Below are 12,506 nucleotides of genomic sequence, written 5' to 3' on the forward strand. Positions count from 1 at the left end.
ATGTGGAACTCGATCCTGGGACTCTGGGATCATACCCTGGGCTGAAGGCAGACCACTGAGCCACCCAGGCATCCCTGGTTGGTCTCTCCTGTTTTCCAACCACTGATTTTCTTTTTGGAGAAGAAAGGAAGGGATCCATTGACTATAAAGTACAAGTTTTCTACTTCAGTGGTGCCTACTCTATAGCTACTATCATTTATTTTAACAATCTGTAACATATTTTATACTGTGGCAAAAAAATTGTTTGGCATAGGAAAAGCTACAAAATTAACGTTTTCCTTCTCATCTTCCTTTTCATTCTTACTCATACTGTTTTTTTTCTTGACTGTTTTCTTCTTTTAAATAATCTTTCTCCAATTTTTAGAAATTGAGACATAATTCACATAATGTAAAGTTGGCCATTTAAAGTATACAATTTAGTGGCTTTTGATATATTCATAAGGCTATGTAGCCATTACTACTAATTTCAGAACATTTCCATCATCCCCAAAACAAACCTTGTACTATTGGTAGTCAGTCTCTTTCCCCCTTTCCCCCATCCCCTGGCAATCACTAAACTACTTTTTGTCTCTATGGATTTACCCATTCTGAACATTTCACATAAATGACACCATACAATATAGGGTCTTATGTATCTGGTTTTGACCAATTAGAATAATGCTTCCAAGCCTTATACATCCTGCAGCATGTAGCATTCCTTTTTATGGCTGAATGGTATTCCCTTGTATGGACATTTGGGTGTTTCTGCTTTTTGGCTGTTAGCAATAGTGCTGCTCTAAACATTTGTGCACAGGTTTTTATGTGGGCATACGTTTTCATTTCTCTCTAATGTACCTGGGAATAGAATTACTGGGTCACATGTAATTCAGTGCTTAACCTATTAAAGGCTAAGTTGTTCTTGTCCTGCATTGTTAAATGGTATGTTTCTCCTCCATTAGGTACCAGAATTACAGCAGGGGTAGGATATCCTCAATTAGCTCTTGGCTATACATTAAAAACCAAACAACTTTCATCTAAAACAGTGGTTTTCAACCTTGGCTGCCCATTGGAGTTATCTAGGAAGGTTTAAAATCAAACGGCTCTCACCCTCCGAGATTCTGATTTAAGGCTTGGGCCTCTAGGTGATTATAATGTGTAACCAAGACTGGGAACCACTGTTCTAATTTTGACTGGAGTTAAGACTTGCTCCTTGAAAAGGGGAAGGCAGGGATTTCATATATATACTTTTCTTGGCAAAGCTGCTACACATTTGAATGACTTGATAATGTGTCTCTCTACTCTCCTCTTTTTAATGTATGTAATTGTAATTGAAGGCACATACTCTGAATCAGTCCACCGAGGTTTGAACCCGACTATACTATGTGACCTTGCAAAAGTTGCTTAACCTCATTGTTCCTTAGTTTGTATATATGTAAAATGTGGAATTAAATAGTGTTTACTGTGGTCTGAATGTTTGCGTCTTCCTACCAAAATTCCTATGTTGAAATCCTAATTCCTGGTGTGATGGCATTATTAGGTGGAACCTTTGGGAGGTGCTTAAGCCATGAAGGTGGAGTCCTCATGAATGGGATTAGTGCCTTATAAAAGAGGCTGCAGAGAACTCCCTAGCCCCTTCCACCATATAAGGCATCAGCAAGGGCCCTGATGAGAACTTAACCAATGCTGGCACCTTGAGCTCAGACTTCTGCTTCTAGAACTGTGAGAAATAAATTTCTGTTGTTAATAAATTACTGAGTCTATGTTTTTTGTTGTTGTTGTAGCAGCTTGGACAGATTAAGAGAGTATTTTAAGGATTAAATGAATGAGTGTGTGTGTGTATTTTTAAAAAATTTCTTAGGATAGTGTCTTGCATGGTGATGCCCAGGTGGCTCAATTGCTTAAGCATTCAACTCTTGGGACACTTGGGTGGCTCAATGGTTGAGTGTCTGTCTTTTGGCTCAGGTCATCGTCCTGGGATCCGGGATCTAGTCCCGCATCAGGCTCCCCTTGGGGAGCCTGCTTCTCCCTCTGCCTATATCTCTGCCTCTCTCTGTGTCTCTCATGGATAAGTAGATAAAATCTTAAAAAAAAAAAAAAAAAAAAAGCATTCGACTCTTGAGTTTTGGTTCAGGTCATGATCTGAGAGTTGTAAGATTGAGCCCCATTTTGGCTCTGTGCTGGGCATGGAGCCTGCTTAAGAGTCTCTCTCTGTCCATCTCCCTCTGAGCCCCGCCCCCTTCTCTCAAATAAAATATTTTTTTAAATAGTGCCTTGCATGTTTAGTGGTTTGTAAGTATTGTAGTTGTTGCTGTGATTCTTCTTAATTCCTTACTATTTAGACTTACAAAATGGTGAGTAGTGACTATTAAAAAGTTACTTGCCACTTAAAAAAACTTCTGTATATGTTGATTTCTTTCATAATAATTAACAATAAAAAGCTGAGAAAGTAGCGTGATGACACTTCATGTATTATTCACCTGCTTCAACAGTCATGATCAATCTTGTTTCCTCTGTACTCCCACCCATTTACCCACCTCTGAATTATTTTAAAGTACATCCTACATGTTACCTTTTAAATAGCTTCTTATTACATACATTGTCTTTGAATCCCTGATTATTGGTAGGAAGGTTGGAGAAAGAGAATATACTGGAGGTGAAGAGCCGTGACGGGAGATCGATTGTATTCCGGGATGGAGTTGTAAATTCTCTATTCTAGCTAAGTTCTCTGCTTCTTTGTGGGACCCTCTTTTATTCATGCCTTATTAGTATTTTGCCATGAAAGTGCTAAGAACTTATTCAGAACTCATGAGAACCCATTTCTGCCACCTGACATAAATAAAATATGATTTCCAACCAAACTTCAGCAAGGGCCTTTGCTCTAACCATTTGTTAGCAGAACCTTTAGGACAAATTGTTCTGTATTATTTCTATACCTTTGTGGTTTGAAATGGTAATCATCCGTTAATGAATAAAAATGCTCCCACAAACTTTTACTGGGAATATGTGCCAACAGAAGATTCCTCTTAAGAGAGGCTAAGAATTCATAATTATGTTTATGAAATAAGATCTAAAATTAATTCCTTGTCTTTTTTCCTCCAGTCTTATGAATCTGCTTTCTTGGTTGTCATAAGCTATTTTTTTTTAAGATTTTGTTTATTTGAGAGAGGAGGAGATTGAGGGAGTACGAGTTGAGGGGGGCATATGTGAGGGAAAGGGGCATGGAGCAGAGGGAGAAGAAGCAGACTCCCCACTGAACAGAGACATCCCCCGACCAGGGCTCCATCCCATTATGATGAAAATAAATGCATGAAATTTAAAATTAGCATAACTACATTGCAAACTATTTGGTCAATTGGGAAGAGAAGAAAAATCACTCTTAATTCTATCACCATAGTTATTGGTTATATTTTAATGATTCCCTTTTATTTTTTTTTTAATGATTCCCTTTTAGACATTTTTCTATCCATATTCTTTATAGCAAATATTTGATTATTTTTAAGTCTTATTTTGTTCACTTCATATACTGACCTTCACCATTTTATGTGGTTTTGTGTTTCCTCAGCCTTAGGGAAAAAGAACACAAAACATTTTAAGCAGTCTTTAATTTTTTAAATGTGCAAAGCTATATATATATATATATCTGTCTAGATAAAGTACCTATCAACCGGAAACTTGGCTTAATTTAAACCTGTTTAATATCTGTCTTGACATGTGCAGACTCATAGCTGGCATGAAAATAGTTCAGATGTATAACTCATAGTATTATCAACTTTAATATTTGTATTTAGCCTTATAAACAGAACAATTAATATTTGGTAGCATTTAGATTAATATCACTTATATTTAACACTGTTGTTTTGCTTTTCTTTTACCTGTTTCTTTCTGCTTCCCTAAGAATTTTAAAATAATGGCTGACACTTGAATACTGGCCATGTGTCAGGCATTAATAATAAGCATTTTGTATGGATCATCTTTTTTTAATCCTCATAAAAGGTCTCTTATCTCTATTTTACAAATGTAGAAACTGAGTTGTAGTGGGTTTAGCTAGCTTGCCTGAGGTCATACAACCAATACATTTTGGGGTCAGAATTTGAACGCTGGAGTTCTTGCTACTTACCACTATGATAGCCTGCTATGAACAGAAATTCCCACTTGCTGTCAATATAATGATTACCATGAAAGTCTAATCAAAATATACCAAAGAGAACCATACATTTTTATCATACAGTAATAAACAGTATGGGTGTAACTTGTAGAGCAATTTACATTGGGATTAATTTTATGAGAAAGAATAAGTCACGAAGCTAACTTAATAAAATATTTTATGCAAAATCTTTGCTTTCCCATATAAAATGAGTTATTTTTATAAAATCATTCCTATACGGGATCCCTGGGTGGCTCAGCGGTTTAGTGCCTGCCTTTGGCCCAGGGTGTGATCCTGGAGTCCCGGGATCGAGTCCAGCGTCAGGCTCCCTGCATGGAGGCCTGCTTCTCCCTCTGCCTGTGTCTCTGACTCTCTGTGTCTCTCATGAATAAATGAATAAAATCTTTTAAAAAAAAAAGTCACTCCTATATTGATCTAGGCAGGACACTGGAATTCATGGAGATTTATTTTTATTTTTTTTTTAAATATTTATTCATTCATTCATGAGAGAGAGAGGCAGAGACATAGACAGAGGGAGAAGCAGGCTCCTCACAGGGAGCCTGATGTGGGACTCGATCCTGGACCTGGGATCACACACTGAGCAAAAGGCAAACACTCAACCGCTGAGCCACCTAAGCGTCCCCCGGATGGTGATTTAAAGTGCTGTTTCTTTCATTACTTCTTATGTAGCTCTCCATTTTTATCAGGGAAGACATGGATTGCTTGTTGATTCAGTTCTAAGACCTTTTTCTTTGCATTCCTTCTTCCCAGTAGTATTAGTTTCATTTTCTAAATTTAGATAATTTTAGATTCTACATGATAATTCTTTTAAAAAATTATTTATTTGCTTCATTGCCTAGGAAAGCAATTTTTTGTCATATTTTTGAGTTTATTTAAGTAATCTCTATACCCAACATCGGACTTGAACTCATAACCCCAAGATCAAGAGTTATGTGCTCTACAGACTGAGCCAGCCAGGGACCCCTAAATAATATCAGATTCTAAATTTTTTTAAAAAAATTTTATCTATTTATTCATGAGAAACACAGAGAGAGAGAGAGAGAGGCAGAGGGAGAAGCAGGCTCCATGCACGGAACCTGACGTGGGACTCGATCCCAGGTCTCCAGGATCACGCCCTGGGCTGCAGGCAGCACTAAACCACTGCGCCCCTGGGGCTGCCCCTAAATTATTTTAAAGCAGCTGAAAACCATGATTACTCTTGTCCTTGTAGTTCTTCCTTTAATTTTTTTTTGTAGGATTTTATTTTTAAGTATTCTCTTCTCCCAATGTGGGGCTCAAACTCATGACCCCAAGATCAGGAATTGCATGTTGTACTGACTGAGACAGCCAGGTCACCCCAGTTCTTCCTTTAATTTTAATTTAACTGTCTTTGAATCTGTTGAGAAGTTTTTATGTTTTTATTATAAAAGGCATCTTTGGGGCACCCAGGTGATTCAGTTGATTAGGTGTCTGACTTTCGATTTTAGCTCAGGTCATGATGTCAGGGTTGTGAGATTGAGCCCCATGTCCAGCTCTGTGCTCAGTGGGAGTCTTCTTGAGATTCTCTTTTCCTCTGCCCTCCCACACTAAAATAAATAAATAAATCTTTAAAAAGGGGGGGCATCTTAAATTTTGAATTGAGCTGTCAGGATGCTTAGTCTATTTTCAGATTTTCAGCTTTTCTTATATCATCTGGTATTTGTTAAGAGAAGATGCATCCAACAGTGAGACCAGTTTCTAAACCATGAGTTATCTTTGGTTCCAGAAGATCTAGACGTGAGTAATAAATCTGCTCTTTACTGGGGATCCCTGGGTGGCGCAGCGGTTTGGCGCCTGCCTTTGGCCCAGGGCGCGATCCTGGAGACCCGGGATCAAATCCCACATCGGGCTCCCGGTGCATGGAGCCTGCTTCTCCCTCTGCCTATGTCTCTGCCTCTCTCTCTCTCTCTGTGACTATCATAAATAAATAAATAAAAAATTAAAAAAAAAAAAATCTGCTCTTTACTGACTCAGACACCTTGAGCAAATTACTTGAGCCTTAGTTTCCCCAAGTATAAAGTGATATAATAAAGATAATGACATATATAAGTACTTAGTACCATATATGACACATAGTAAGCACTCAGTGAACCTTTCTTCTTCCCCACTGCCCCCAGAGTTTATAAAAAGAAGTTAAGATAAACTTGGAGGCTTCTAGAAAGCCCAAATGAACCATAGTAAAAGATATGTTATAAAAGCATTGAGGGAAATCTTGCAGTTACCTCTCAAAGGAAGCATATACTATGCTAAAAAATTAGCATGGTATTTTAAGTTCTGGGAGCATGAAAAAATGACACATATTTATTTAATCTATTAGGTTATATCTAAGAACAGTAAGTTTAATGGGATATGTATGTCAAATGATGTTTCGTTTTTCCTTCCCCTCTCCCACCTCTAACTCTCTTTACTACAACATTCTGGATAATCTTTTCCTGACTTCATAAGAAAAACTTCTGGAGATAATAATAAATATGAGTAAAGCTATATAGCTAATTCTGAGTTGCACTCTGCCTGATACTTTCGAGCAGTTTAGTAAAGGCGAATAAGAGCTTGAGGAGTATTGTTGCTTTGTCCTTCCCCCTTACAATTCAGCTTTGTTTTTCTTATTCCCATGTACTCTAACCGTGTTTTGAATACCCTCAAGAATCCAGAGTAGAGGTCTTAGGCAGCTGTTTCCTGACATCAGCTTGTCAAACATGGGAGAACTTTACATAAATCTGTTTTTTTGTCTTGTGTGCCCTTCAGGAGAGAAAAAAAGGAAGTACTAGGAAGCACTTGGAGTTTACCAATGGGTGTGTCCCTAAAAATGAACCTATTGCCATGCCAGGACTGATTCTTCATATTCACCTCCCAGCTGTATCTGCCTTTTTTTCTTTTCTGTTCTTTTTTTTATAATTAGAAGGTAAAACCCTTGGAATCTTCTAGTTTGACAGAGGTCAGTTTTACATTCAAGTCTCTCTCTGAACCTATATGGAGTTTTGCTCATTTTCACTAGGATAGGAAGATGGCAAATACTGATATGTACTTGGCAGCAATCAGGTCAGGAGTAGAATTACAAAATTATACAGTTTGAGAGATCTGGGCATCCTTATGCCCAGAATGTCTTCCTACCCACAGGATGGCATATTGGAAAACCTGACTGTGGGTGTCACTTCCAGGGACTGTGTAATTAGCATGTATTACCTTTCTCATCACTTTCTGCTCTTTTGGGCATTGAGGAGGTATAGACAAGTAGAGCATTCTGAGAAGGGCAAGCTTTGAAAGGTATCTTGTTGGGGCTCTGAAAGTAATGGAGAAGCATAAAGTTACCTGGAATATTACAGAGAGAAAAGGTGGACAGGTAAGAGGTTACAAAAACAACTTTTCATAATTGTAACTATGAAAGATTAACAAGAGAAACCATAGCATGAACAGATCTGTGATAAACCTAATGGCTCAAAGATTAGCAAAGTAAGGCATGTGGTTCTATTTATGCTTCTATCTAATGAATGATCAATTTATAATTAAGGAAAGACCTTTATGGAGATCCCTGGGTGGCTCAGAGGTTTAGCGCCTGCCCAGAGCGTGATCCTGGAGTCCTGGGATCGAGTCCCAAGTCAGGCTCCCTGCGTGGAGCCTGCTTCTCCCTCTGCCTGTGTCTCTGCCTCTCTCTCTCTCTCTCTCTCTCTCTCTCTCTCTCTCTCTCTCTTTCTGTGTCTCTCATGAATAAATAAATAAAATCTTAAAAAAAAAGACCTTAATATCTTAATTTAATATCTTAGTATATCAACCTTTTGCCAGAGTCATACAATGGCAAGCAAGATATGAAATTAAATTTGCAACTTTTTGTAGTAATACTTTTTATTATTAACAATAGTAATTAATAACTTTTTTCATGAGCATTAAATAACTTTAATCAATGTTCAAAATCTTTTTTTTTAAAATTTATTTATTTATGATAGTCACAGAGAGAGAGAGAGAGAGAGAGAGAGAGAGAGAGAGAGAGAGAGAGGCAGAGACATAGGCAGAGGGAGAAGCAGGCTCCATGCAGGGAGCCTGATGTGAGACTCGATTCCAGGATCATGCCCTGAGCCAAAGGCAGACGCTCAAACACTGAGCCACCCAGGTGCCCCTCCATATGACTTTTCAAAAAGTAATACACAATCATAGTACTGAATAACACCTTCTAAATGTGTTGTATTTTATCTGAATGTCTGAATCTTCTCTGAGTTATGAATTACTGAGTTACTATATATGGGAGAATAATAATTTAGTTTCTTAGGGACTTCACTAAAACAACAAACTATAATTGGAAAAGGAAAATCCACTATGAAAAATTTCAGGTTTTTTCTGAGTTTTGTGTCAACATTACCCTTTTCTTGTTAAGAATGAAAATATTTCATTTTCTCCAATGAGTAGCCTTGGACACCTGGCACATGTCTAGAATGTTTCCTGTGTTCTTCAGGCACTGAGTTTGAATTGTGTTACTTTATTAATGAAATACTACCTAACTCTTAAAGCTTGCCTTCTAGTATGTGCTCCTCAAAGAAGAGAGATTACTTTCTCTTTGAAACAGCACTTCACTAGAAGTCCTGAAACCTGAGTTTTGGATCACTTCTGGTACTAACTAGCATTTAACTGTCCATTTATCCTTTCTTGGTCATAATTTCTTCACCTGTGATAGCTAGCTAGTTAAAGATATAGATAGGCTCTTTTATCCTGTTTTCCAGATAAGTATCCAGAATTCATAATGCACATTCTTTGTTCAAACTCTTTTGTATCCTTATTTTTTACAGAATATCCACGTTTCAGTGTCTTTGCTTATCAAAAGTTTTAATTCATCATGGATAATCTGTCACCAGAAGAAATTCAGCTGAGAGCCCACCAGGTTACTGATGAGGTAAACGTTTTACTTGGAATAAGTAATTCTCTTTCAGTTTCACAGTGGAAGGATGAGAGGACCTTCTTAGATGTCCATTATGGCATCCCTCCCGTCCCTGTGTGTCCAAGAATGCATTTACCTCAGAGTGCTATTGCTGGCCCCTTAGTTTTTCAGCTCACCAAAAGCTAAATAAGTGAAAGAAGCTTGTATGATTTTTTTAAATCATTGTTTAACAGCTACTTACAACAAAGATAACTCTAGATTTGAGAAATTGGAAACATCTGTCTAATATATGTAGATTTCTGCTTACATTAAACTTTTATAAATAATGTTAACTTTACCCTCCAAATTTTCTCTTAAGGAACAACTGGTAGGAAGAAAATAACTAAAATTATAGTGATCAACTTTGTTTGTTTTAAAGGTGGGGAGGGATGGCTGGACTGACACTATTTTAAAATAGAGTAGCAGCATAACTATATGATCAAATTTTTTTTTTTTTTGGCTACATATTTTAGAATACTAAAACCCTGTATTTTTCTCTAGTCTCTGGAAAGTACAAGGAGAATCCTGGGTTTAGCCATTGAGGTAAGAAAGTGTCTAATCATTAAGTACAGAAGTTGTATAAGCAGGATCTTGATAGCACAAGCTGGAATTTGTGTTGAATCAGAAGTATATGGTATCAGTATGCTTTATTATTTGAAACCAGTAATTGCTGAAATTGTCGAACCATGCACTGATGGGCCTTTTCTGTTTTTCCCATTACGCTACTAGAATATGATGGGGAAGATCAATTCACCATGAATTTGTGACTTAATTATATGTGTGGGGGGGTAATATTTTGAAGTATATTGATTGCTTTGGAATAGTAGTTTTCTCTGTTCCTCTGAGAATTTAGGTTTCTAAATGATTCTCTCTTGCTATTAGGCCTTGTAGGCTTTGTTTCTGTTGCTTTTATTTTATTTTATAGTGCTATCAGCTTTTTTCCCCTTCTTTTAGTCTCAGGATGCAGGAATCAAGACTATCACTATGCTGGATGATGAGTCACACACTGGATGCGGGGTGAGTTGCAGTCATTGGCAGAAACTCTTGACTAATGACGCCAGAAAATCCTTTCAAATCAGCCATGTCTAAAATTAAGCCTTGAAATTCCCTTCCTATATCAGAGAAGAGTGATATGTTTACTTTTTTTTTTTTTTTTCTGATTTGAATTATATCATGTTCATTACCTATTTGAGGTGGGGACAACAATGCCCAATTGAATACCAAGTATTTGTCAGGTAGCAGGACTTACTATGTGTATTTGTCATATGTATATTAGATACTATGATATTCTTGCATCATTTTCAGAAATCAAGTTAAGTCTTTAAATAGGTTTAGATTCAGGTGAGCTTGGAAGCATTCCATTTGAATTGGCCCTGAGCAATCTGGCCTAGGTTTTTTTTTTTTTTTTTTAAGATTGATTGATTGATTGATGAGAGAGAGAGAGAGAGAGAGAGAGAGAGAGAGAGAGAGAGAGAGGCAGAGACACAGGAGGAGGGAGAAGCAGACTCCATGCCAGGAGCCCAACATGGGACTCGATCCCAGGACTCCAGGATTGCGCCTTAGGCCAAAGGCAGGTGCTAAACTGCTGAGCCACCCAGGGATCCCCTGGCCTAGGTTTTATTAAATTTATGATAGCTTTCAAGTTTTGTACTTATTCAGAGAGAGAAATGCTGGGGATCCTGTCTGGTCAAAGTACACTTAATTTGGTTGCAAGGGCGATCTCTAAACAAACCCTCACATGCTCCTATTATGCAGATTTCTTTAGAACAAATCTTCCCACAATAAGAAGCCAAGTGCCTCAGGATCAATTTGTGAAAGATTGTTTTCATGTTGAACAGTATGTAGTACATTCTGGTCCCTGATACAGTCACTGGGATGGATTACCAGTAGATTCAAAGTTGAAGTTTTTGCTGTTTCATAATAATAGTGTCTTCTGGTTGGCACTGTGAATATAACACAGAGTGTAACTTCAACAACTTATTCTCAGAGCAACTAAACCGCATAGAAGAAGGCATGGACCAAATAAATAAAGACATGAGAGAGGCAGAGAAGACTTTAACGGAACTCAACAAGTGCTGTGGCCTTTGTGTCTGTCCATGTAATAGGTGAGTTGAGAAATCAAGACTTTTTTAAAATTAAAGTGAGAGCATCCCCCCTCACCCTCCAGAAAAGTCAAAAGTATGACTGGGCCTAAATAAGGAACTTTGTTAGATAAATTTAAGCTGTTTTTCCTTCAGGCAGATCAAGCTTTTCGTGTAAATGGGCATGTTCACCAAAAACCACGGCTTAAATTTGGTCAGTCCTTGGATCAAGTCCCAATTTCGTTTTTAATAATACAGGAAATATAGGAAATATACCTGGGTAATATACAGCAGGATGGAATTAGTGTTTTTTCCTTTCTAATAAAGAATTCTAACAAAATACATATTATATGGTAGGCACATTAGGAATGGCCGAAGGGAGTAAAGGACTTGGATCCTGTCTTCAAAAGGTCTACCATGTAGTTGGATATATGAGGAAGAATAGCAAAACAGCAGAAAAATATATAAACGTAGAGCTAGGTCATATGTCAACGAAAGCTAAGGAAACAGAACTGATAAAATTTGGTTTGGAGAAATATTACAGGAGAGAGAGGACTTGCACTGGACTCAGATTACAAGGATTTGGATGGACATGGAAGAACCAGAGGGGCATTTCCTAATGTAAATAGAAATGACAGAGGAGCTTGACTTAACTGAGCTACATGATTCATATAGATAAGAAGTGAAAAATAGACATAAGTAGGCAGACTAAGGGGTTGATGGATTGTATTACATAACTGCACTAGTTAGGAACCTTTTGTAATCTAGGCTGGTGAGGTGAGGCATTATTATTGAGATTAGAGAAAAAAGTATAAGTCAAGGGAATTTATTTTAAAGTAACTGATAGTATGTCAAACATAAAGAAGAAAGAATCAAAGAAGTCTCTGAAAATTTGAAGTTTCTAGTAAACTAGGAGATGAAAAGTCTTCAGACTTTTTGTGTATAATGTATAAGATTATGATTGAAAGAGATTTATTCTTTTTGGTGACTCCATTATGAATATTTAAATTCCCTACTTATTCTTTGATAAACCAAACTCCATGTTGTTGACAAATATTTTATGTATTTCAATCAAGATAAGGTTTGAGCTAAGGCAGTAAACCATTATCTTCCCTTCCGTCTGTTATTAACAAAATAACGGCTTTGAACTTTCCCTTTAGTTGAAGTGACAACATCTGGAGATTGAATGACCATCCTTACTGTTAAGAGCATTCATTTTTTAAGAGCTTCATAAACATTTGTTCATGTAGTTGTTGTCTCAGCTGGTATTTTAAACCAAGAATTTGATACAAAGGTTTACATACTCTGCATTTTTACCTCTCAAAGGAGTTAGGGATAGAGGAACTTTTGCTATATTTTT

The 12,506-nt window shown here is 37.2% G+C and overlaps 1 protein-coding gene across 1 annotated transcript in view; it reads left to right on the forward strand.

The window, feature by feature from the left end:
* Positions 1 to 12,506, forward strand: part of SNAP23 (synaptosome associated protein 23) — a 38,821-nt gene that overhangs the window by 10,969 nt on the left and 15,346 nt on the right. Inside the window, exons 2-5 of the mRNA XM_055316623.1 lie at positions 8,938 to 9,041; positions 9,567 to 9,786; positions 10,821 to 10,902; positions 10,970 to 11,170. Of these exons, the coding sequence (XP_055172598.1) occupies positions 8,985 to 9,041; positions 9,567 to 9,786; positions 10,821 to 10,902; positions 10,970 to 11,170 (560 nt within the window). The 5' untranslated portion in view covers positions 8,938 to 8,984. The remainder of the gene's footprint in view (positions 1 to 8,937; positions 9,042 to 9,566; positions 9,787 to 10,820; positions 10,903 to 10,969; positions 11,171 to 12,506) is intronic.

Source organism: Nyctereutes procyonoides, unplaced genomic scaffold (genome assembly GCF_905146905.1).
Source record: "Nyctereutes procyonoides isolate TBG_1078 unplaced genomic scaffold, NYPRO_anot_genome, whole genome shotgun sequence".
NCBI classification, from domain to species: domain Eukaryota; kingdom Metazoa; phylum Chordata; class Mammalia; order Carnivora; family Canidae; genus Nyctereutes; species Nyctereutes procyonoides.